Below are 25,493 nucleotides of genomic sequence, written 5' to 3'. Positions count from 1 at the left end.
GATTTTCTGAAATGTGAATATTACTTGCCACTTGTCAGATCAAGTCTGGATGTAGTCCAGGTCTCGCTGCATATGGACATGAATTGCTTCAATATATGAAGAGTCATAAATTATACTGAATGTTGTATGATTATCTCCACTTTTCATCTCCTGATAGAGGAAATGTCCATAAGACCACAAGATATAGTTTTCCATCAGCCCATCCAGCCTGCTCCACTTTTCAACGAAACTATAACTTAATAATCCTCAATTCAACCTTCCTTCCTTTTTACCATTACCCTTGATCCTCTTACTGATTCAAAATCTTATCTCAGCCCTGAATATACTTAATATCCCAGGCTCAATAGCACTCTGTGGTAAACCACAGTCACTATCGTCTGACAGAAGAAAATCCTCCTCATTTCAGTCTGTAACAGGCAACCCCTTACTCTGAGACTATGTCCCATGGTCCTAAGCTCTCCCACAAGTGCGAACAACTATCCCTGTCAACACGCCAACCAACTTGTTTCAATGAAGTCTCCCCTCATTCGTCTAAACTCCAGTCAATACAGGCCCAACCTACTTAATCTCTCCTAATACACAGTCCCTGCATATCCATGATCAGCCTAGTTAACCTCCTCTGGACTGCCACCAATACCAATATGTCTTTCCTCAATAAGGGACTCAAAACTGTTCACAATATTCTTGCTCACAAGTGCCTTGTATAGTTTTAGCAAAACCTCCCTATTTCCTGAAGAGGGGTAATGCCAGAAACATTGACTGCTCCTTTCCTCCAGATGCTGTGTGGCCTGCTGTGTTCTTTCAGCATCCTGTTTGTCTACCTTAAGAGTCCAGCATCTGCAATTTTTTTTGTCTGTCCCTATTTTTATCCTCCATTCCCTTTAAATAAAAGCCACTGATGAAGCAGTTAACGATGGTTACTCCTGCAGGGATGTCCTCCAACAGAAATGAATAACCTCCAATTTCCACAACCATCTTCCTTCATACTAATTATCACTTGAATCCTCATGTGGAAGGAGCCACAAGTTCACATTTGTAAAGTTGATCTCGAAGACTATTTCCCTACTTCAGAAATGTTCTTAAATCTCAGAAGTTTCGCGCTAAACATAATGGAAAATAAACAGCCAATTCATGCGTTGCAGTGAATGTTTTCTGTACAATGCCATAATAGAAATCTGTCAATATCTCTATTTAATGGGGGTTGCTTCTACCATTTCTTCAAACAGCGCACTTTCTTATAAATGCAAAACAATCCTAAAATAGTTTATAAAATGACAGATCAGTCATTTCCTGCTTTTGGTGTTACAAAAGTTGCCAAAACTTTGTGAAAATACAGTAGCTCACAGAGAAGCACTGTTCAGTCCTCCAAGGTGCTGTTGCACAATGCAACATCTGTTTGTCATTTACATATCCAAGCAAACCAGACCAGCTGTGAATTGAGAAATTTTGAGGAGATCCCCTAAAGTGTAGAAACTGGGAAGAGATAAATCTGAGGAAAAGGCCTCATTAATTTCAGGCCTTGATGACAGCAGATGATATAATTCAAAAACTCACTGGCTTGTTACTTTGTCTTCATTATAATGCTCACCTTTCCATTTCTGAGGCAATAAATTTTATAGAACATGAACAGAAAGTCACCGCGGCTGAAAAACAAAAAAAAACTTACCGTGACAATAGTGTAGTGATTTGGAAATGTTTTGGTGGGGTACATGGCTCTCATGTACAGAGAATGTGTTCCACAGGTCTCTGAAATAAAGATATCATGTTTAATTCTATTTATGAAGGATATTATATTATTTCCTTTCATTCAGTTGTGGTCTCACAATGTAATTTCAGTCTATTTCACTTAACATGGTACAAAATGATACATTTGAGTTAGTGCTAAAATCGATAGGCAAACGGACAGTTGTTCAGTAATTAAAACATAACTGCAGTTATCCTGCAAATGTAACCTACATCTACATTTTTGGAGCAAAGGAATGGAGAATTCTTGAGCATAAAAATCATTCTGTGCTGAAACTAAACCAAAACGACAAATGTATCAAATGGAAATAATGTTGAATCACTGAAATTTGTATGCAACAAGGTGCATTTAGAAATGAGTTCATTCTTAGCATGTTAACATCAACTTTGTGAAATCCAGCTTGAAAATGTTGAAAATCCCTTTAAAGTTTGTAAGCAGGGAAGATAGGAATCCAGGAAAATCATTTCTTTGAAAGGGAGGTGAAATTTTGGAACTTATTACTCCACTTGTTGCTGCCAACTTAAACTTCAGCCCTAAGTAAAGATTAATTCTGAGGGATTGTGTATAAAGATAAAGTCAGCTCCATGTTTTGTGACAAAAGTTATTTTCAAATATTGAATAATAAAATTGTGCAGGTTGGGACCATTCTTAATTAACGTTTTGGGTCACCGGACCCAAAACGTTAACTCTGTTTTCTCCATCACAAATGCTGCCAGACCTGCTGAGCTTTTCCAGCAACTTTGTTTTATTCCTGACTTACAGTATCTTAAGTTCTTTTGATTTTTATAGGGGTCTTTCATGTTCAATATATATTGAGCTACCTGTCTAAAGTACACAATGAGAACCAAGTGGAAACCTTCCAGAATCTGTGTGCTTTTATTTCAAATGCATGAAAATCAGGCTGGCTCCATTACAGGCATTGACCTGTCTAGAATCATTTACACTCAAGTACTGTAAGATCAACCTGGATATGGAATTGGTTGAGTGACAGGAAACAAAGAACATTAGTGAATGGATCTTTAGCAGCCTGAAGAAAGGTTTGTAGTGGAGACCCCGGACTCAGTTTTAGAACCTTTGTTTTTTTTGATTTATATTAACAACCTAATCCTTGTTGAACAGGGCACAATTATAAATAGTACAACATATTGAAGCATTGTGAACTATTAGGAGAATAGTGTTGAACTTCAATAGAACATAAACAAGTTAGTAAATGGAGAGACAGATGGGAGCCAAAGATCAATGCGGATAAATGTGAAGTGATTAATTTGTTAGGAAGAACAGTGACAGCCAAAGCTAAGAGTATACAGGAGCAGAGGGACCTGGTGTTTATAGGTTATTGAAGGTGGCAGAACAAGTCATGAGAGTGGTTAGTAAAGTATATAGTATCCTAGGGTATAATAATTGGAGTCTTTAATAGCTTCACCTTCTGACCCCACAAAGTCTGTTCACCATCTACAAAGCACAAGTCAGGAGTGTGATGGAATGCTCCCCACTCGCCTAGAAGGGTGAAGCTCTAACAATACTCAAGAAGCTTGACACCATCCAGGAACAAGCCATCCTGCTTGATTTGCAGCAAATCCACAAAAATGCATTTCTTCTACCATCAATGCACAGTAGCAGCAGTGTGTACAATCGACTAGATGCACTGCAGTAATTCACCAAAGATCCTTAGCCAACACCTTTCAAATGACAATTATGATCAGTAACGGAATTAAGGGTTACAGAGAAAAGGCAGGAAAATGTATGTGAGAAATGTCAGATCAGCCATTGTTTTGAATACCTATATCAAATCTGTTTTGGTCTTACTTTCTCTATGAAACTCGATCCTATTGAATGGTGGAGCAAACCCGAGGGCCTGAACAGCTTTATCCTGTTCCTATTTTCATGGTCTTATGGTCATCTAGAAGAACAAGTGCAGCAGATATATGGGAACGCCACCAACTGCAAATTCCCCTCCAAGTCACTCATCAACGAAACCTAGAAGTAGATTCCTACAGTGTTGTTGGGTCAAAATCTGAAAAATTCCTCACTGAAAGTATTGTCAACCTACAGCACATGGACTGCAGCAGTTCAAGGAGGCAGCTCATTACCTTTTCAAATGCAACTACAGACAGACATTAAATTCTGGCCTAGTCAGTGATGCTCACACTCCATGAATGAATAATAGGAGCGCATAGTGTACAGAAGCAAGGAAGTCATACTGAACTTTTATAAGTCATTAGTTTTGCCTCAGCTAGATAATTGGATCCAGTTCTTTCATAGAATCCCTACAGTGTGGAAACAGGCTCTTCGGCCCAATAATTCCACACCAACACTCAGAGCATTCCAACCAGACCTGTCCCCCTAATTTACATATGCCTCAACACAATGGGCAATTTAGCATGCCCAATCCACTTAGCCTGCACATCTTTGGACTGTAGGAGGAAACTGAAGCATCCGGAGGAAGCCCACGGAGAAACAGGGAGAACATGCAAAATCCACACAGACAGTCGCCCCAGGGTGGAATCGAGCCCTAGGTCCCTGACGCTGTGAGGCAGCAATGCTAACCACTGAGCCCCTGTGCTGCCAGTTCTGGGAAGACTGTGATGACAGCAGAAAGAGAGTACAGAGGAGATTCACAAGAATGGTTCCAGTCGTGGAGAAATTGAGTAAAAGATACATTAGAGAAATTATGACTGTCTTCCATAGAGAAAAGAAAACCAAAAGAGATTTGGTGTAGTGTAGGTATTCAAAACTATGATGGATGTGGATTGAATAGACAGAGTTCCCCTTTGTAAAAGAATACAGAATGTGAGGGCACAGGTTTAATTAAAACTAATTTTAAAAAGCAAAAGTGAATTGTAAAAAATGCTTTGGCAATGAGTTAAGGTCTAGAATGTTCTGTCTGAAAGTGTGGTGAAGGGAGGTTCAAATAGACCACTAGCAACAGTATAAGACATTTACCCAAAAATGTGCAGCGTCACAGGGAGTTGATGGGGCTATGGCACAAAGTAAAATCCTCTTTCAGAGAGTCAGTACAGTCTTGATGGGCTAAACAGCCATCTTCTGCACCATAAACAATCCTTGATTTTCTGATTCATTAAAAACAGATTTTTGATATCAGCAAAGTTTTTTTTTAAAAAAGCTTCCACCAAACTTTCTAAATTGTTTGAAGATTAGACAATGTTGCATTTTTCTTCAAATATGCAGCTGGGTATTACATGCCCCTATTTGGTACGTTTTGGGCAGGGGCCATGTAATACAGAGAGAGTGGCTGGCTAACCAGCTTCCCACACATGCCTGAGCTGGCACCCTTAGTACAGAGGTTGGCTGTGTCTCAAAATCTGTAACCCACCATAACATGTATATAAATAACAAAGGGTAGATTGAGCTGATTAAAAATTCAGTTGACTCGAATGTCATATTGCCCTTGCTAAGATATGCGTCGTATAGGCAGGCAGGCAAAAGTGAGATTCTTGGTTGTTTTGTTAAAGTGTCTTTCACAGCAGGAGGAAGTGGGTGCTGTCATTGCAGAGTGCTCCTAGTCCACTGGGGCCACAAATTGAGAAGGTAGCACAGTTCTCCTTTCTTTCCATCCTCACATTTTTTAAACACCAACCCCACATATCCCTCCCAGAATTGACAAAAGGACCTCATTCTAACGCGCCCAGGCTTACATGGAATGAAAATCCATCAGGTATTCGTCTGGCTTGCCTGCAATGCTGGCATTGCCCACTGTGGAGCTCTAGCATTGCTGGGTCTATTGCATCTGCCAGCTAATCTAATTGTCTGGCAGTAGAGGATGTGACCACCCGACAATGAGGACAGAAATCTCCCTTGGACCTTGTTCATTTCCCCTTGCAGAACCGATAGGCTGGGGATGGCGATGGAGGTTAGTTCTTCCAGGCTGATCAGCTGCTGCTCATTTTCTTTCTGGGATTGTTGGGTCGGGGGTGGGGGTGCTGGTGGGAGAAGTACATAATATTCAATATATCCATAATATCTTGCCCCTTGTCTCAGTCAGTCGTACTGCCTTATAGATACATAGAAAATAGGAACAGCAGTACACCATTCAGCCCTTTGAACCTGATCCACCATTCATCATGGCTAATCATTCAACTCATTATCCTAGTTGAACTTTCATAGAACCATGGAACCCCTACAGTGCGGAAACAGGCCATTTGGCCCAAAAATCCACATTGCCCTCTGAAGAGCATCCCACCCAGACTCATTCCCTTACCGCTGTATTTCCCATATCTAACCCACCTAACTTAAACATCCCTGGGCACTACAGCATAGCCTATCCAACTACCCTGCATGTCTTCGGACTGTGGCAGGAAACCAGAGGACCCAGAGGAAACCCACGCAGACACGGGGAGAATGTACAAACTCCGCACAGGCAGTTGCCTGAGGCTGGAATCAAACCCGGGTTGCTAGCGCTGTAAGGCAGCAGTGTCAACCACTGAGCCACCATTTCTTTCCAACCCTCTAGGCCTAAAAGCTATAACGATCACATTCTTGAAAACATTAGACGTTCTGACCTCAATAGCTTTCAATGGCAAAGAACTGCACAGACTCACCACTCTCTGAGTGAAGGAATTTCTCCATATCCCAGACCTAAATAATGTATCTGATATCCATAAACTGTGATCCTGATACTGGACTCCCCAGTCACTGGGAACATCCTTCCTCTGTTTACCACTTTTTGTCCTGTCAGAATTTTACAGGTTAACTTATTTTACTATCAGCTGGAGTATTCCTGCAGAATGAAATTCTAGAATCCTATTCCCCCATCATAGGTTATGAAATGATAGTTTTTCCTTAGGTCATTCTGTCCTTTGTGCCCACACCGCCTCTCCAAACAGCGTTCCACCTAGACCCACCCTATCTCTGTAACCCTGCATTTCCCATGGCTAAACCTGCACATTTCTGGACAGTTAAGTCCTCCCACAATGAAGTAGGCAAATGAACAAATGGCACAGCATAATAAAGGTGGTTGCTTGAATAGATCACATGCTCTCACCCATATGAGATTCTAATGTCCTTAAGATTAAAAAATTTTTTGTCACATCCTGAGGAAAGCACTCATCTTTTAAGTGAGGACACCAAGCTCTTCCACGATTAATTACATTGGCTCTGGCTGTTTATAGGATTTCGCTGTGGTCTTCAATGGCTCTTAAGCTAAATCTCCATTCAGGCTTTTGAGACGGTAATGATCAGAATTCCAAGGACAGCCCACATTCTCCCAGAAATACATGGGTCAGATTTTCATAATCAAGGTAGGGGCTTCAAGTTGGGAAATAGCTTGCAACGGCAAGGGTGGTCCATAAGACACAATTTTTGGCTCAGGGAAGCACGAGTGGGATAGACAGATACCGATTGCAAGGAACCACCAGATGCTGAAGCAGGCTGGTTAACAGGCCTACCGTGGTTATCAGAGTTGTTTTGCTAAATATCAGGCTATGTAATCCTCACCCCTCTACCCTCATTCCCATCCTCTGCCTATACTTTATCCATCTTAACACATACCAGTCTATGCCCACTAGCAACCACCAATGGTTTCTTACAATCTTCATGCCAGCCCATGCCCCTCCATCCAACTGACTGACCACCATGTTGTCTATGCCAAGTAATTTGCAGGGCCCCTTATAGACCCTGTGCCAACTTAATGACAATGCCTAATCCACCGCCCTCTGCCCTTACATACTCTATGGTTACACAGCCAAATACACATTTGGCAGGCCTCAGCGGTCAAGCGGAGGTAAAATATAAATTCAAAGTATCTAATACAGAGTTAACAATATAAAGAAGATCTCAATCTCATTGCCTCAGAATTTTGCCCTTTTTTTACACTGACAGACTATTAGCAAAACAAGGACTTCATTTTGACTCTGAATGAGAGAATGAGATTTGATGCAGGTAAAAATCAGGTCTTTGGCTTCACCACAGACCAGTCCAACCCATGTTCCAAGCAGACATCATGGTCATCCAGGCCTCAGGCTACCTGTAAATGAGTTTCTCCTCCACAATGGTGGTCTGGCTGTGGAGAGGGATATTTTCATTTAAGACTTAGAAGTTGACAAGGGAGAGCCTCTATCTTAAGGTGCAATCCCTGCCTCCATCTTCCATCGATCCTCCTTCCTCATCACTTTTCTCTTGCTCTCTCTTTCTCTCGCATTGATCTGAAGAGACAGGATTCTAGAGCCAGAGGACATCCCATTGACCCTACACTTCAAGACTCTGTCTACTGTAATTGGTTAGACATAAACTAGCCAATCAAATTAGCCAATTCAGGAAAAATCATTGTTGGACTACAATTTTGCGCAGAGGGTAGATTGCAATGGCCACCAACATGTATTTTGAGGCAGGTTGGACATGTAATCAAATCAGAAGGTGAAGACGGGGGCTCCATTACCTTCCTGCCTGTCCCCCCTCCCCCCACCCACCATTAAGTATGTGGTGGACAACTTCATGGATGACCTTCCCACTCAATGTCAGGTCTGACCCTTAGGTGAGCTATTATTGTCTACTTCAGGGGCTCAGACCATTGCCACCGGGACCCTACCAGCAGCAAGAATGGGCAGTTGCCAGTGGGAAGCCTGCAAAGGAAAACTCTGTAATAATTGCTTGCAGGCTACTAGAAGGATGCCACATTGTCAGACATTCAATAACTGATTGAGAGAGCTGGCACTATGAAGGTGTCTGATCAGAGCCCAACACCACCTTCTTCCTTCCTCGACTCTCGCTGAATCTGGACCTCTGGCAGGTTCCATTACACCCCAAGGCAAAATCTCCATTGACAGATTAAAGCCTAGCACAGTTTGGGTTTGAGATATCCTGACCTCAGGTCTCAAATCCTGTGGTGAAAATTCTACCCAGTGAAGGAGATTAAGCTACATGATCAAAGATTAGGCCAAATAAATAGTTTACAGGAAGTTTTTATAAGTGGAATGGAAGGAAGTGAGGATCAAAGTTTTAGACTACGTATATTTTATTCACTTGAGGGCCACCTGCTGGTAAGAACTTGTACTCCTAAAACATAGTAAATCTAGTGATTTGGGTTCAATTCTCAATTCTGCAAGTCCTCAAAAATTGATCATTTTTGTTTTACAATTTTATTACAAGAGTCATTAGACTTTCATTCCAATTATTTTGCAAAAGGGTTTTGTTTTAAATCCAAAGGATATGTCCTGCGTTTTGAAAAATTGCATTTGAATGTATTTATTTCCAAGCTAATGAGAACACAGATTTGAAAATGCTAAATTATGGAAACAAACACTTGAAATTCTGCTGCATGTAACACCTTGTACTTTTTTTAAAGCTATTAATCAATTCTCTCACTTATTCCTTTGGTTAAATTAACAGATAGGAAAGGTCCCATTGAATACACTAGTACTTTGGGTACTATAGCTGTACAGCAAAATATCAACGCAAAACTACGTTTACTTGAATAGTGATTTAATGATATTGTCTGTAAACACATACTCCAGCCATTGGATGCTTTTGGTTTGTTTGGATTTTCAGTTACTTACTGAGTTTGTCAATAACGGGCATCAAACCATACCAGGTCTTTAAATACTCGGCTCTGAAACCATCTAATGAAACCAGTATCAATGGTGGTTGAGAAAACCTGAAATTTAAGAACCAGATGTTATATTATTTCTGCAACCTATAGTGTAGACAGGTACATATCACAGTTTTTCTCAAATTAAATTCAACAACAATACTAATATCCTGGTCAATCTGTTTAAGAGTTAGCAGAAAGACTGCAAAACAAAGACCATATTGTAGAGAGATGTATTAGCCTATCAAATTACAAACAAAACTCCCAAAATTCATTGGTATTTCTGACACCTTCCCCACTTGAGATCACCGTGAGCTTGTGAAAATTCATCCCAGACTTGTTTGGTTCCTCATTCAAAAGCACTCAATACCTGTTTGTGGGACCTGGCACTGAGTACAGGCTGGGGAAAACCACCGTGAGTCACCCCTTCTTGTAGAATTCCCCTCATATTTACTGTCTGGCATGCCTCACTGATCCTTGAGTGGGTAAAATACTCATAACAACTGCTGTATCCCTCTGTTGCTTCCTGGAAATTGCATCCAGCGGGTGGGATGTCTGCTCCTGGCATCCTCGATCTTAGCAAAAGGTCCATTGTTGCCTAGTTAATTGGCAGACCTTACTGAAATAAAAGTGAAGTGGTGTGGTCAATAATCCCATTGCCTCCATTAAACAATGCTTTTGGTCTCTGACAAGATAAAATATGCAGTCAGAAAAACAAATTCCCAGGTCAACAACTTTATAGATCTTAGAGTACCTTCAAATAATTGTCTTTTGTCCTTTCATGGGATATTGGTGTTGCTTCAAGCAGCTGCTGACTAAAACACCTGGCTGATAGCTCTGTAGTCCAAACTGCACCACTGGGAGCAGTGGCCATGGTGGAATTGGGAGGGGGGGGCCTCTCAGTGTTTGGAGAGGTCACAAGCAGGAGTCCATAAGTGTGGTGCCCATACTGCCTACTGTCCCAAGCTGTGATGTGGTAACCTGTCAGCCATCCCATCCCCCAGTTTCTAATCTTTGATTTTTATCCCCCAGGCCCCAAAATTGCGGCCAGGTGGGGGGGGGGGTGGGGGTGGGGGGGGGGGGAGAGCGGGGGGGAGAGCCCTTAATGATCTCAAATGGGACAAGGGTATGTCAGTCGAAGTCCATACAGGTCAGGAGCAGCGAGGTAAGCAGCAGCAAGGACACTTTGAGAATTTTAGAACACTGCACCCTAAATTCCTACTCATGGGGGCCCATATATTTCTGCCCCAGATATGATTTCATCAAATCTCATCTCTGACTAACAGTTAATTACTCAAACTCTTTTGCAATAAAAACTGATAAATCATTCGCCTTTCTAATTACTTAGTGAACTTGCATGTTAAGTTCCTGGAGTTCATATCCAAAGGTTGTACAATTCCCTCTATATAAAAATATTGACTCACCATTTAAAATTATTCGACTTTTCCATTTATCATACAAAGGTAAAACATTTTGCACTCCACTGTGTCATATGCTATCTGTATTTTCTAGCACAATCATTGAAATTATTTACGTCCCTTTGCATTGTCCTCACTATTTACTGTCAGCCAGCTTTGTATCATATACAAACTTCTTAAGGATTACAATCATTGTCTTCATTATTGGCAGCAATAACAACTAATGAAGGCCTGAGATTAATCCTTATGGCATTCCACTAGTCTTACCCCATTTTTCACAAAATGATACATTTATCACTACTCTTTTCTGCTAATTAACCAATCATCAATCCATGCTTTTATATTATTTTGTACCACATAATGTTAAAGCATTAGCAATAACCTTTTAGCTGCCATCTTATTAAATAACGTCTGAAGCTCCAAACACACTACATTCACTGGTTTCTCCTTATCTACTCTTCTGGTTATACTTAAAAATCCTCCATTAATTTATCAATACTATCTCCTTTTCATCAAACTGTTAACTCTGTCTCACCTTATTAAAATTTCCTAACTATCTAGTCACTATATACTTAATAATAGATTTTATCATTTTACTTGGTCCTGTAGTTCTTGGTTGCCGATCCCCACTCTTCTTTTGAGCAGTGGAGTCAGGTTCTCTACTTGGCAATCCAGGAGGCCTATTCTAGAATCAAAGGAATTCTAAAAGATTAAAACTAATGCATCAGCTATTTTTCTAATGTTAGGCTGAAGGCCATCACGTCTAGAGGATTTATTGGCTGTTAGTCCAATTAATTTCTCTAGTGCCTTTTCTTTATTATAATTAATTTTATAAGTTTTTCACTGTCATTGGTTTTCACAATTTTACTTCCTTTATTTCTTCTACTGCGAAGAGAGATTCAAAATACTAGCTTAACATCCCTGACATTTTTCTTTGCCTTATTTTCCTACCTCTGCCTCTAAAGGAGCCACATAGTTTTGTTTGTCCCTTTCTTTTCACATTTTTGTTACTCTAATCTTGATTTATATTTCTTGCTAATTTATTCACATTCTATTTGTGTAATCATTATTATTTTCTTGATCATGCTATGTTAACTTTTCAAAACCTCACAAACCTCAGCTATGCTTCCCCTGATACTACTATTGCAAGTCTGTTCTTTTGCATGAATACAAGCCTTACCGTCTTTACTTAGCCATGATTGCATCACTTCTTAAATTTTCAATGGAACGTGTGCTCTTTGCAAATTATGAATTGTTTCTTCAAATATTTGTCAATGCTTAACTACTATCATATATTCTGGTCAATTTCACAACCTTCCCCTGCTAATTTGCCCTTCTACCACTGCAACTAATTTTGTATTAACCTAATCTTTAGTTTCAGTGTTTACGACATCACTCTCAAACTTGATGTGAAATTCCTTCATGTTACAATCACTCCTCCTCAGGGAGACATTTACAATTTGATTACTGTCTCATAATGCAAGAATCTGTCTCAAATGCCCAGTCTCCTATTTAGTTCCTCAAAATATTATTGTAGGAAACAATACTGAATACATTTATTAAACATATCCTCCAAGTCACTTCTGCCAATTTGGCTTGACCAGCAAACATGAAGATTTAAGTGCCTTCATGTTGATTCTATTATCCTTGTTAGATGTTTCTCTAACTTATGACTTATATTTAGTCAGGTGAGCTGTAAATTGAACTTACCGATGTTCTGTGCATTATAAATTATTAGACCATAAGACCACAAGAAATAGGAACCAGAGTAGGCCATTTGGCCCCTCGAGTCTGTTATACCATTCAAGAGGATCACGGCTGATCCAATACTCCTCTTGTCCTTCCTGCCCTTTCCCCATAACCTTTGATTCCCCTCCTGATCAAGAATGTGACAAGGAGTTCCAAAGACTCTCAACCCTCAGAGAAGAAATTCCTCCTCACCTCAGTCTTAAATTGGCACCCCTCTATTCTGAGACTATGGCCTTTGGTCCTAGACTCTCCTACGAGGAGAAACATCCACTGAGCTCCGTAAGAATCCTAGGAGAACATTGATTCTATATCCTTATTTCTGGGTTAAAACTCTTTCTCTCTACTGATTTCATTGTATAATTTATAATCAGATATAATGCACTTTGTTGTCCAATTGGCTATCCTTTCTAAATCCGAGTTCCTAACTTTGGTTCTCCCAGGGGATTTATATTTCAGTAATAGCTAGGTAAAACATACATCTATTTTTGTTATTAAATCATCCATCTTCTTATGAATTCTTTGTGCATACAAATATGGAGCTGATTTTAAATTCTTAATTTTTAAGTGATGTGAACCTTGGCCACTTCTCCTTATTCATATTTTTAAACTTTGTCCCTTCCTGATTCAATATGGATTGATTTTATTGAAACTGCTAATTAGCTCTTTCCTCTTCAGACTTAAATGTTTTCTTCCATGAACTTTTCAGCCTTCAACTCTTTTACAAATAGTGTCACAGGATCTTTTACATACAATGGAGAGAGTGGATGGGACCTGTTTAACCTGTTATTTGAAATATGACACCTCCAAAAATCCCTCAATCAACCTTTTGACTCAAAGATGATTGTGCCATCATAGTTTCCTGCAAACTTAGAACACTCAGGATATTTGCAAAACTGGTAAATTTGTAATTACAGTCAGAAAAGTGATTATACACAGAAGATAAAATGTATATTGTCCTAGGAAATCAAATAATGATTTCATTATGTAATCTGTCCAGTTTCTCATTCTAAATGTAGTTGTATTTTTCCGTTCCCTCTACAAAACAAAATAGCTGATGGACTTTTCAAGATACTGCATGTCTTACCCTGATGGACATTGAGGGGCATTAATTTCTTCACACTTATCTTCCACCCAAGGTGTTTCCGCTACACAAGAAACAAAATCACTGAAATTAACATTTGAAACTTACAAGTTGCTCTCATACTCGATACTGCTTTTAAATTAAATGAAGTTATGGTGTATTCATAATCTCAAACTGAGCCTATAACAGATGAAGACAAACAAATATTTTATCAAGTCCTTGACACACACAAATGAGGCTTGAATTTATGTTTTAATTGAAATAACCTCTGAGGATATATAATTTTAGTTTGCCCTACAATAGTTCACAGTCATTATCACTACATGACAATTGGTCAATAATGGAGTACTTTCCAGCTAAGTAATAGCATCGTTACTTTTTAAAATCTACATGCATGATCTAGTTGAAGAAGTTCTCAGGTCTTTCAGCCATAGCTCACCAGTGTTCTGATAACTTCATAGAACTCCTTTGTCTATGTGCTTTCATTGAATGTATACAGTAAATATCATACATTACACAATTGTATTAAGGCACCACAGACTGCAACAGGTTCAGTAGCAAAATGTTGAACTTCCTTCTACTTTCCATAATGTCCAATTTGAAATGTTTGGGCATGTAATTTTTTATATTTTATGAGTAAAGTGTATTTTTGTGAAAAAAAAGGTGGCAAGTCTATAGAGGGCACTAAAGGTTTATGCTGTTACCACAACTCCAGAGGTAGAAAAGATTATAGTTGAATCAAGATACAATGTGGATAACTGCAGTGTTAAGCATTTAAAGCGGGGCTAATGTTAAAATTTGCACAGTTGAAACTCCTTACCATTACAAACAGTCTTGTAATCAGTGCAACAATCACCATTTTCCAAACAATCATCAGAACATGAACAGCGGCTAGAAGGTAAGCGAATCTCACCACAGCGAAACTTGGTGCACGTCCAGAGCTCAGCTAAATTACAAAACATTCAGTTAATCCAGCTACCAAACGAAGAAGAAACTGTACAGTTAGAATGACAATCTGTGATTAACATGCACCTGCCATTATAAATGAGAAGTAAGAAGCATTCTATGAAACTTATAAAGATGTTAACGTGTTTAATTTATAATAAATCATTACACTTGTTATGTAGTCCATCACTTCTTATGCAGCGAGACAGTCCTGACTACCACTCTACGGGAAGGATGCAATTGAACTGGAACAGGTATAAATTCATTTTACCAAGCTGTTGCCTGAGATGGAGTATTTCAGGTAAGAAGAGAGGCTAGATAAGCTTGGGTTGTTTACTCTGGAGTAGAGAAGTTTGAGGAGATCCTAACAGAAAGTGTGTAAGATTATGAGGGGCATAGAAAGCAGCTGTTCCCCTTAGTTGAAGCGTCAACATAAGGGCACATAAATTTCACGTGAAAAGCAAGATGTTTTTCAGGGATTTGAGGAAAAGCTTCTTCACCCAGAGGATTGGTGTGGGGTTGGGGGAGGTTCTGGAATACAATGTCTGAGAGGGTGGTTGAGGCAGTTAACCTCACAACCTTTAAAAAGTACTTGGATGAACACCTGAAATGTCATAATATTCAGGCTGGACCTAGTACAGGAAGCTGAGGCTAATGTGGGCAGTGTAGTGCAGTATACTTTTGGTGGTACAGTCTCAATGGCTTGAAGGGTCTCTTCTGTGCTGTGTGGTTCTCTGAGGGGGACCTTAATAGTAACAATAACATGACTGGTTTGGTTATTGTTTTTTTTGTTGGAAGGGTTTTGTTCAGGGCCTTAAAGATATTAATAGTGTGGCTGAAATTTTAACTTTTTTCTGAGGCACTGGAACGGGCAACAGAAAGTCAGTTTAATGTCTTACTTTTAGACAGCAACATTTTTGGAATTCAACGTTTGTGAAACAAACACCAACTCCTTATTACAAACTGGAAGGTTTCTATCCAGCTAATTGCAGTTAGTCAGGGATCAAATGTAGATTCCTAGTTATTGCATTTTGCTTTGAGTACAGCACATGTCTTTATGTGGCTTATTTTACTCTGAGAGATGATGTGGTTGCGTGGGTCAAACACAACTGCCAATATTATAATTAATGAAGGTTTCCCTATATGTTTGCCATGTAACCTATACAATAAAGGCTGTAGCTGAATTTTACCAAATATTGACACTGTCAGCTTTGGGAGACTTTTTTTATCCATTCATGGTATGTGAGCATCACCTGCGAGGCTGTGTTTATTAGCCAGACCTAATTGCCCAGAGAGCAGTTAAGAGCTACCACATTGCTGTTGGTTTGGAGTCACATGTAGGCCAGACCAGGTAGAGCCAGCAGGTTCCCTTCCCTGAAGGACATTAGTGAACCAGATGAGCTTTTCTGACAATTGACAATGGATTCATGATCATCATTTGACTCTTAATTCCAGATTTTTGTTGAGTTCAAATTTCACCATCTATCATGGTGGGATTCAAACCCAAGTCCCCAGACATTACCAGGATTTGAGATATTCTAGCATTAATACCAGTAGGCTATCACCTCCCCATAATGAAAGGTTTTATTCTCGAGAAGCTTAGTGAGTAATTTCATGCAATTCTCCACTGCTCATCTTATTAGCATTTATCTCCATGGTTCAGTTCTCATGCACAGCAATGAGTTGCTAGCCGGTGCTGGGACCTTCTGGCATTCACATCCCAACCACTTTATTAAAAGCCCAATTGTGCACATCAAATTCTGAAGTAGCCACTTGAGTCAGTGCAGTGTTCATGGTCTAGAGGAATGCATAGCTATGCCACAATAAGGATAAAGACCTTCTACATTCACAATGGTAAGTACCAACATCATCTCTCTGTTGCCTCAGAGTCGCTATAACTTTGTTACTGCACCCTTCCTCCAACAAGGCTACACACTTCTAATAATAAGATAGGTTATTAAGTCTTCACCTCCAGCACAAGGGAAAATAAACTGTTGGAGGTCAATAATTCTGTCCCAAGATGCCACTGCAGGAATTTCTGAGACTAGTGACTAATGCCCAACAATGATCTGCTCCTTTATCAATGACCATCCCTCTATAAGATCAGATGTTGGGATGTTCATTGATGATTGCACTATGTGCAGCATCATTCATGGCTCTGCAGATGCAGCAGCCTGTAACTAAGACCCTGACAACATCCAGGTTTGGGCTAACAACAGTACGTAACATTGACGCCACACAAATGCCAGACAAAGGCCATCTCCACCAACAGAGAATCTAACTCTTGCCCTTTGACAATCAATGGCATTACTGTTGTTGTATTCTCCATTATCTACATCTTAGAGTTAGTAAACTAAACTGGACCAGCCATATAAATATTGTGACTACAAGAATAGGTTAGAGGCTGGAAGCTTTTTGCTGATCAAATCACTTCCCATCTTCCCAATACTGACCACCATCTGCAAAGCACAAGTCAGGAGTGTGATGGAATACTCTCAATTTGTTTGGATAGGTCCAGTTCCAATGACACTCAAGAATCTCCAGCAACATCCAGGACAAAACAATCTTGATTGATTTGATTTGATTTGATTTGATTTATTGTTATCCCATTTACTGAGATATAGTGAAAAGTGGTGTCTGGTGTCCTCTACAGGGAGATTGTACTATACAAAGTGCATCAGATAGCAGAACAGAGTACAGAATATGCTGTGATAATAAAATGTGAGGCTGGATGAACACAGCAGGCCAAGCAGCATCTCAGGAGCACAAAAGCTGACGTTTCGGGCCCAGACCCTTCATCAGAGAGGAGGGTCTGATGAAGGGTCTGGGCCCGAAACGTCAGCTTTTGTGCTCCTGAGATGCTGCTTGGCCTGCTGTGTTCATCCAGCCTCACATTTTATTATCTTGGAATTCTCCAGCATCTGCATTCCCATTATCTCTCACAGAATATGCTGTTACAACTGCAAAGAAGGTGCAGAGAGAGTGAGATCAACATTAACATTTGAGAGGTCCGTTCAAAAGGCTGACAAAAGTATTGTTATCAATTCTTTTCATTGTTACAGATTGCCATCCCATCCACCACCTTCAACATTCTCTGCCTTTACCACTGTGGTAGTAGTGTTTACCATCTACGAGATGCACTGCAGCAACCTTGGTAGCACCATGACTAATGGTGCTCACTAATGGCTCCTTCAACAATACCTTCCAATCCTGTGACATCTATTATACTGATAAGAGCAGGAGATGCATGAAAACATGACCAACTGCAAGTTCCCCTCTGAGCCACACACCATCCTGATTTGGAATCACACCTTTACTGCCGCTGGGTCAAAATCTTGCATGAAATGAACTGCAGTAGTCTAAGAAGTCAGCTCACCACCATTTTTTCCAGGGATGAGTAAAAACAATGCTGGCCCAGTCAGCAATGGCGAAATTTCATGACTGACTTGTCAAAAAATCTTACATCCATGAAACCAAGTGGGTGGGTTTGATGTAGTTTGGTTGATAATTATGTTGCATTTTACACTGACCCAATACCAACACATCCAGTATTAGGAACAACGATTCAACTCTATGTCTCTAAACCATTATTGGATTATAACGAGCATTCCTTTAATAATTCAAACTTTACATCCAAAGCTATTGTTTTGAGTACAGAAATTTCAAAATACATATCCACAATATTTCCCAATTTTGAAGAGTTTTTGATTAGAATGGTGGAAAAGGGAAAAAAACTTTGAAGAAGCTATGTTGGTTGAATGCTGTCTTTCTTATACTTACCTGGCTGAAGACAGATCTCTTCAAAATCCAAACAACAACTTCCAGCTTCAGTACAGAGTTTATCACAACGGCAGTCTATACTTTCCTCATCAAAAGGTGTAAAGCATCGGTTTTTGCAGCTCACTGGAACATTAAGTAATCATTATACAAAAAAAATTAAAAGATACTATTGTGATGTGATAATTCAGCTCTATTTTTGAAGTCAAATCTATAGTTAGAATAAGACTGGAGAATCACCAATTGTTCAATTGACCATTGTACTTTCCATCTGGATTTGGTCTAGGAAGTTTCCACACTCTTCTCCACTGATGTAACTGATTTCATAGTTTTGGAGAAGAGTTAATCAGAGCTCCCACTGCTGTTTCTGTCAATGATTCTTTCCAAAATGGGCATAATTGGCTATGGGAAAAATAATCGGACATTGCTGGAAAAGCTCAGCAGGTCTGGCAGCATCTGTGAAGAAAAATCAGAGTTAATGTTTTGGGTCCAGTGACCCTTTCTGAGAACTGATGGTAGCTAGGAAAATGTCAGTTTATACACAGTAGGATAGGGTGGGTGGAGGGGATAAGGAGTAAACGATAAGTGGGGAGAGACTCCAAAGTGAGAGAAGAGCAGGTGGACAGATAAAGGAGTACAACAAGACGGACAGGTAAACCTGGTGGTTTTTTAGCAGGACCGTAGATTGGGGTTAGGGGTGTGGATTGGTGAGTGATTGACAGCATATGGATAGTGTCCCTGGTATTAATGGGCCTGTGATAAAGTCCTGCCACTTGAAACGCGCTCATTCTTCATCCCAAATGCTATGTGTTACCTAATAAGCTTCGGCTTCCTCAAAATGACTCACTTGAGGGTTTCCCTGGACAGTATCCATTAGTAAACACCATTTGTCATGGCGCTACCAAAGTTAGTAAACATCAGCTTCTTGCTTGGGCTGTCAACACTGGGATGGCGTTAGAGGGCTTTTGGCTCCCTCATTCCACCCAGGAACAGAACTTATCCATCAGTGACAGAGCAATGGTGCACAGTTGAGCAAACTGGCAAACAGTTACACTTGTGAAAGGCTTAATAACATTTCTCAATGGTGAAACATTTGACTTGGGGAAAATGGTCATGTACGGCATAGTAATTAAAAAAAGGTAAAGGGAGGTATGAAAATAAACAGTTAACTCGACACAGTCAATTCAATGAGATGATCAGCAATACAAGTCAGGAAGTCCAGGCTTAGTTCAAAATCAGGGCGTTAGATATTTTTCACCAGCCCAGTCAGATCTGATTTGGCACAGTCGGGGGCAGTTAGGATTTGAATCTTTCTGGCCTACAGGCAGGGACACTACTATTGCACTGCAAGAGCCCTAACTGAAATGGAATTGACCGGATAGGGTTTCACTTCAAGATATTCTGCTGAAACCCATACTGAACCAAAAATATTTAGATCTTCAGTCTAATACTCTCCCAACTGAGCTATTTTGGCTAACATAAAAATAAAATTAATGAACCTGTTCAGATAAGTTATGACATACCTTTGTGGCAGGTAGGACTCAAACCTAAAACGTTCTGGCCAAGAGGTAGGGACATTGTCCCTGCAACAAAACTGCCCTTCAGTCAGGGTGTTACAATCAGCTCAATTACCACAGGCTACACATATCAAGATTGGTCACGGCTTTAGATCCTGTCTGCCATCCAGCTATTGTTGCTGGAACTGTGTATGATGAATGAGGACTACTGTTTGACATGCGATACTGCTGCAGTTCATGAGAGCACTGGCAATGTTTTATCATTGCTAATCAATCAATTAGACAAGGAAGATGCCAAAGCTAGTATGTATTCCAATTGCATGCATATACAATTTACAGAGGGTTGCAAAGTTAGCTCCTTTGAATATGTAGAAGAGGAGCCTGTTTTGAGCAATTCTTTTGGGTTGACAGAAGAAGGTAAACATGCTGGCTGTTTTTTAGAGTGGGGAAGCCAAGGTCACTGAGGAAATTTCAGTTCTTGCTGTGGCCCATCTACAGTTGTACAAAGAATCAGAAACAAAACTCACTTGTTTTTGCAGCAGGAGGCTGCTGAGGGTTTTGGCGAAGACCAAGTCCAAGTCCAAGTCCAAGTGATACAACAACTAAACAAACAATCAGCACCTACCAAGAAAATGTTGTCACCACATTAACTCAACCAGATAATACAAATAACATAACAGAAGATATCTAAATAAACCATTAAACTTCTGAATTTGCGCTTTGCAATCTTAAGTTCAAAGATGAAAACATCTTCTGTCATTGAAAATACACCTCTAAAAAAATCTTGCTAAATTATTGTTTACATAATGGGTGTGGAATGTTTATAGTCCACTTCTGAGGTCAGTGTGCAGTATAAACTGACTTCTTTTGACAAAGCGCATTTAAAAGTTCACGAAGCAAATGGTAGGTGCCAGAAATTCTCAATACGTTATCATTTGAACTAAGGATATTTGATAATAATAATTCCAGAGAATTTTCAAAATGTACAATCTATATGTTTTAAAGCTTTATTCAATCATTATATGCTGAAATTATAGATATACAGGTCTCAATTTTTGAGAAACATACAATGTCTGAAATCAATTCAGTTTCTAACTTTGTTGCAGATATTATAATTTGTCAAGCACAACTTTGTAAAGCCATGCCCTGTCATAGCTTGTCATTACCTTCCAAGTGTTCTGCTGTAACATCTTTTATAATGAACTATAGTATTCTACCATAATAACAAAGCTAACCAGTCTACAATTTATTGTTTTCTCTCAGCCTCCCTTCTTAAAAAATGGGGTACCCCAGCACTGTCGTCAACAGGGCCCTCAACTAGTTTGGCCCATCTCCCGCACTTCTGCCCTCATCCCTTCCCTTCCCTCCTGCAACAGCAATGGGGCTCCCCTTGTCCTTACCTACCATCCCACCAGCATCCACATCAGATGCCATTTCTGTCACCTCCAGTGAGATGCCACCATGACATATTTCCCTCCCCTCCCTTGTCAGCCCTCTGCAGGGGCTGTTCCCTCCAAGACACTGGTCCACTCTTCCTTCACATCAACAACCCCCACAGCCCTACAGCAACCGACGAAGTTGAAACACCTGTCCATTTTCCTCTTCCCTCCCCAATATCCAAGGGCCCAAACATACCTTCTGGGTGAAAAAAAATACTTGACTTGCACTTTCCAGAATCTAGTCTACTGAATTCGCTACTCACAATGTGGTGTCCTCTACACTGAGAAGAAGCATAGATTGTGTGACCGCTTTGCAGATCATCTATGTTCTGCTAATAACAGAGACCCTGAGCTACCTGTTGCCTACCACTTTAACACACCACTCTGTTCCCTGGCCAACATCTGTGTTTCTGGCTTGCTGCAGTGTTCCAGTGATACTCAGCATAAGCTGGAGAGAACAACAACAGGGGATCCTGCAGCCCTCTAGAGTCAATATTGAGTTCAATAATTTTAGGGGCTAAGCTCTCCTATGGCCTAGCCCCCTACCACACACACTTGGCCTTGTAATCACATAGTTAGTCACTAACAGTCCCCATTAACAACTATTCACCCATCTAACCAGATCATTATCAACTCCATTGTCTATCCAATTGCTTTTCTCTCTCTTTCGGGCTTTATCAGGTTTACTTCCTGCCCCATCCCCTTCTCTATTTTCTGCATATGAACCGATGTTTTCCCAGCTACCATCAGTTCTGAGGAAGGGTGACCGGACCCGAAACATTAACTCTGATTTTCTCTTCACAGATGATGCCAGAGTTGCTGAGCTGTTCCAGTAACTTCGTTTTTGTTCCTGATTTACTGCACCCACAGTTCCTTTGGTTTTTATATGCAAAATGACATCATTCATAATTACAGCTGTACTTTTGTTACTTGTACCCCTAATTTCCTTTCACCTGCATCTCACCTCAACCTATCAGCTGATGAAGCACTTGCCCATGCCATTCTCACTTTCAATCTCAAAATTCCAATGGCCTCCAAACCAGCTTCCCATTGCCTCATCCTCTTTCAATTAATTGAAAACTCTGCTTCCTAAATCCTATCGCGTACCAAGACTTGTTCACAAATTACCCCTAAGTATGCTGACATTGGCTACCTTTCTTAAAATGCCCCAAATTTAAAGTTACACCCTCCTGATTAAGTTTTTTCAGGACCTTTATTCTCCCAATATTTAAATCATCACCCAGCTCAGAACTCTACATTCTTCATTTTCCAGCCTCTTTTATTACCTGCCATTCATCTCCACACTCCCGCATGCACACATTCTTCAACCTATTCGCTGGAATTTGCTTAAAAGATTTATCCACCATTTTGTCCTCAGTTAAGACACTTATATATCATGAAAAGCAATGTAAAATATCTGTTCAATTTATCTATTGTATCTTTATCTTCCATTACTAATTTCCAAGTGAATTTCATACGGGTCAAAAACTTAACTTGTTAACTATTTTCTTTTTTTAAGAAGAAGCTTTTCCTATCTGTTTTGAGATATTTGGTTGGCTTTATTACATATTCTAGTTTTTCCATCCTTATTCATGACTTCATAATTTTTTTTAGAACATTTTGTATTTTTTTTCTATTCTGTCTAATTTTCTGACCTGCTACCTATATTGGCCTAATTATACGTATTTTCTTTGAGTTTAATACTATCTTTGACTTTTTTAGTTAACCATCGATGGTGGGTGTTATTTGTTGAAATGTATCTAATTTGTGCTTTCTGGAAAGGCCCCTTAAACGTTTGCCATTGCACCTCTATTTACTTATCCCTTAAACTAAATCATTAGTCACTTTTGCTTCCTCTGCTTTCATGCGCTCATAAATGCCTCATTTAAATGCAAAATAGCAGTCTTAAACCATATGTAAAATTCAGTCATATTATGGATGCCACTATGCAGGACACTTCACTCTGAGGTCAGTAATTAATCCTATATAATTGGTCAAAACCAGGTCTTTGTGTGGCCTGTTCTCTGGATGGAATGATAGCATGCTGGTCAAAGAAATTGTTCTAAAATCATTCAATGAATTCCTCCTCGATATTACTTTCATCCCCAGCTGATTTTTCCGGTCAATGCATGGGTGTAAAACCCCATGATAATCCCATACCCTTTTGACATGTTATTTCTTCCCTCATACCCTGTCCTAACATGTGGTTATTGTTAGGAGACCTGTACATGACTCCCACAAATGACTCTTGCCTTTATCATTCCTCATCCCTACCCAGACAGCTTCTATACCCTGGTTTCCTGAATTAAGGTAAACCGTCTCTATTGCACTAATGTGGACTTTAATAAACAGAGCCATTCCTCCAGCCTTTCCTAGTAGACTGCCATTCCTAAATGTCACATACCCTCAATATTCAATTCCAAGTCTAGGTCATCCTGCAGCCCTGTCTCAGTAATGGTCACTGCTCCGTACTTATTTATCTCCATTTGGACTAATAGCTCATCTGCGTTATTTCGAATGCTATATGCATTCAATTGCAGTGCCTTAAGTTTCATCCTTTTACTAATTTTGTAACCTCTAAACATATCTGCTGTTTTGCTTAGATACACGCTCTGTCCTTTCCTGTCATTGTCTGTCATTTCTGACATTCTTTCTTTCCTCTGTTGCCTTTGTCCACAACTTCCCACTTTTGGAACTTGCCCCACCATTTGGCTTAAAACCCTCGCTATGAACCAGAAAATGAGGGAGAAATTTAGCAGGGCTGGCAACATTTGTAGACTGAGAAACAGATTTATTATTTTGAGTCTAATATATGACTCTTCTTCAGAACAGAACTTCATCTCCATAATCACTGGTCAGTAGTCACTCCTACCAATACTGTCATGGACAGATGCCTGTGTGACAGGTAGATTGATGAGGGTGAAGTCAAATAGATTTTCGATCCATTCTGTAATAGGTAGGAGTGACCATGACACTGTCATTGTGAAGATGAATTCCCACATGTTCTGTGGCAATATCACCCTGGTAAATAGAACACACCTTGAACAGATCTAGCAGACTGGGCACCCATGAAGTGGTGTGGGGTATCAGCAAAAGCAGAATTGTATTTAGCCAAAATCTGCCTCGTGGGCTCAGCATATTCCCTACTCTCTTACCATCATGTTGAGATATCAACACTGGTTCAATGCAGAGTGCAGGAGGGCATGGCAAGAGTACTACCAGGCATTCCTAATAATGAGGTCTAAAACTAGTGAAGCTATGACACAGTACTACCTATGGGTCAAACAGTGGAAATGGAACGCACTATAAAAGGTTAAGCGATCTTACAACCAATGGATCAGATTTATGCTCTGCGGTCCTGTCTCATCCACTCATAAATGGTGGTGGACAATTACTTAAGTAATTGGAGGTGGTAACTCCACAAGCATCCTCATGCTTAGTGGTGGGGACCACAGCACATCAGCGCAAAAGACAAAGCTGAATAATTTACAGCAATCTTCAAGCGGTCTATGTGACCCATTAGGTGGAATCTTATCAGGGTCATGGTGAGAAGTGAAGCATAATCACACGGGTCTACTGAGACCTATCTAAACACTGGGGACAATTTGCTATACCTTTTAAAGACCTCCGAACGTCAAGATGAGATTTTTACTAAGGAGTTGTGGGTTACCTATTGAGGAGAATTATTGCTTTGTTAATGTGCTTATTAATTAGCAATTTTGCTTCCTTAGTAAGCAGCTTTCTATCCTCCTACCCACAAAGCAAACTAAATGCCAAGGATTCTCAACATAGAAGTCGGAGAAAGTTCCTTCACTCCCTATTTGTTTCAAAGTTTTAGAGAATTGCTCTCTGAACACCCTGTGCAAATATGGCATCGTATAAAGAGTTAGCCTTTTGTCCTCCCTCTTTCAGCAGTTTGTCCTGCTCTACAGCCTTCTGTCATTCTCCAAGGTATGCTGTATTTCAATGGGAAAGATTACCTGTGGTACCCACATAAAGGCAAAATACTATGGCTGCTGGAAATCTGAAACAAAAATAACAATCCTAGAGAGCTTTAGCAGGTCTGCCAGCATTTGTGAAGGCAGAAATAGAGCTAGCATTTCAAGTCCAGAATGAATCTTCTTCAAAACATATCTGGGAGCAGCTGTGTATTTTTTTGCAGAAGCTATGAGGTCAATAAAAAGCTAAAGTTTTGCAACATGACACAACCATAGAAGATTTCAGACGCATGTAGAATTGTGGCAAATTTCTGATTAAATCAATCAGAAGTTAATCCATGA

At 39.9% G+C, this 25,493-nt stretch overlaps 1 protein-coding gene across 1 annotated transcript in view; it reads right to left on the bottom strand.

The window, feature by feature from the left end:
* The window catches only part of LOC125452266 (venom phosphodiesterase 1-like), a 155,325-nt gene that overhangs the window by 94,482 nt on the left and 35,350 nt on the right, over positions 1-25,493 (bottom strand). Inside the window, exons 4-9 of the mRNA XM_048530470.2 lie at positions 20,302-20,395; positions 18,261-18,383; positions 14,356-14,481; positions 13,539-13,599; positions 9,256-9,353; positions 1,667-1,746 (exon numbers count right to left, since the gene is read on the bottom strand). Of these exons, the coding sequence (XP_048386427.1) occupies positions 1,667-1,746; positions 9,256-9,353; positions 13,539-13,599; positions 14,356-14,481; positions 18,261-18,383; positions 20,302-20,395 (582 nt within the window). The remainder of the gene's footprint in view (positions 1-1,666; positions 1,747-9,255; positions 9,354-13,538; positions 13,600-14,355; positions 14,482-18,260; positions 18,384-20,301; positions 20,396-25,493) is intronic.

This window comes from Stegostoma tigrinum, chromosome 4 (assembly GCF_030684315.1).
Source record: "Stegostoma tigrinum isolate sSteTig4 chromosome 4, sSteTig4.hap1, whole genome shotgun sequence".
Classification (NCBI taxonomy): domain Eukaryota; kingdom Metazoa; phylum Chordata; class Chondrichthyes; order Orectolobiformes; family Stegostomatidae; genus Stegostoma; species Stegostoma tigrinum.
The sequence above is the reverse complement of the archived record's forward strand: the minus strand, read 5'-3'. Positions and strand labels throughout refer to the sequence as shown.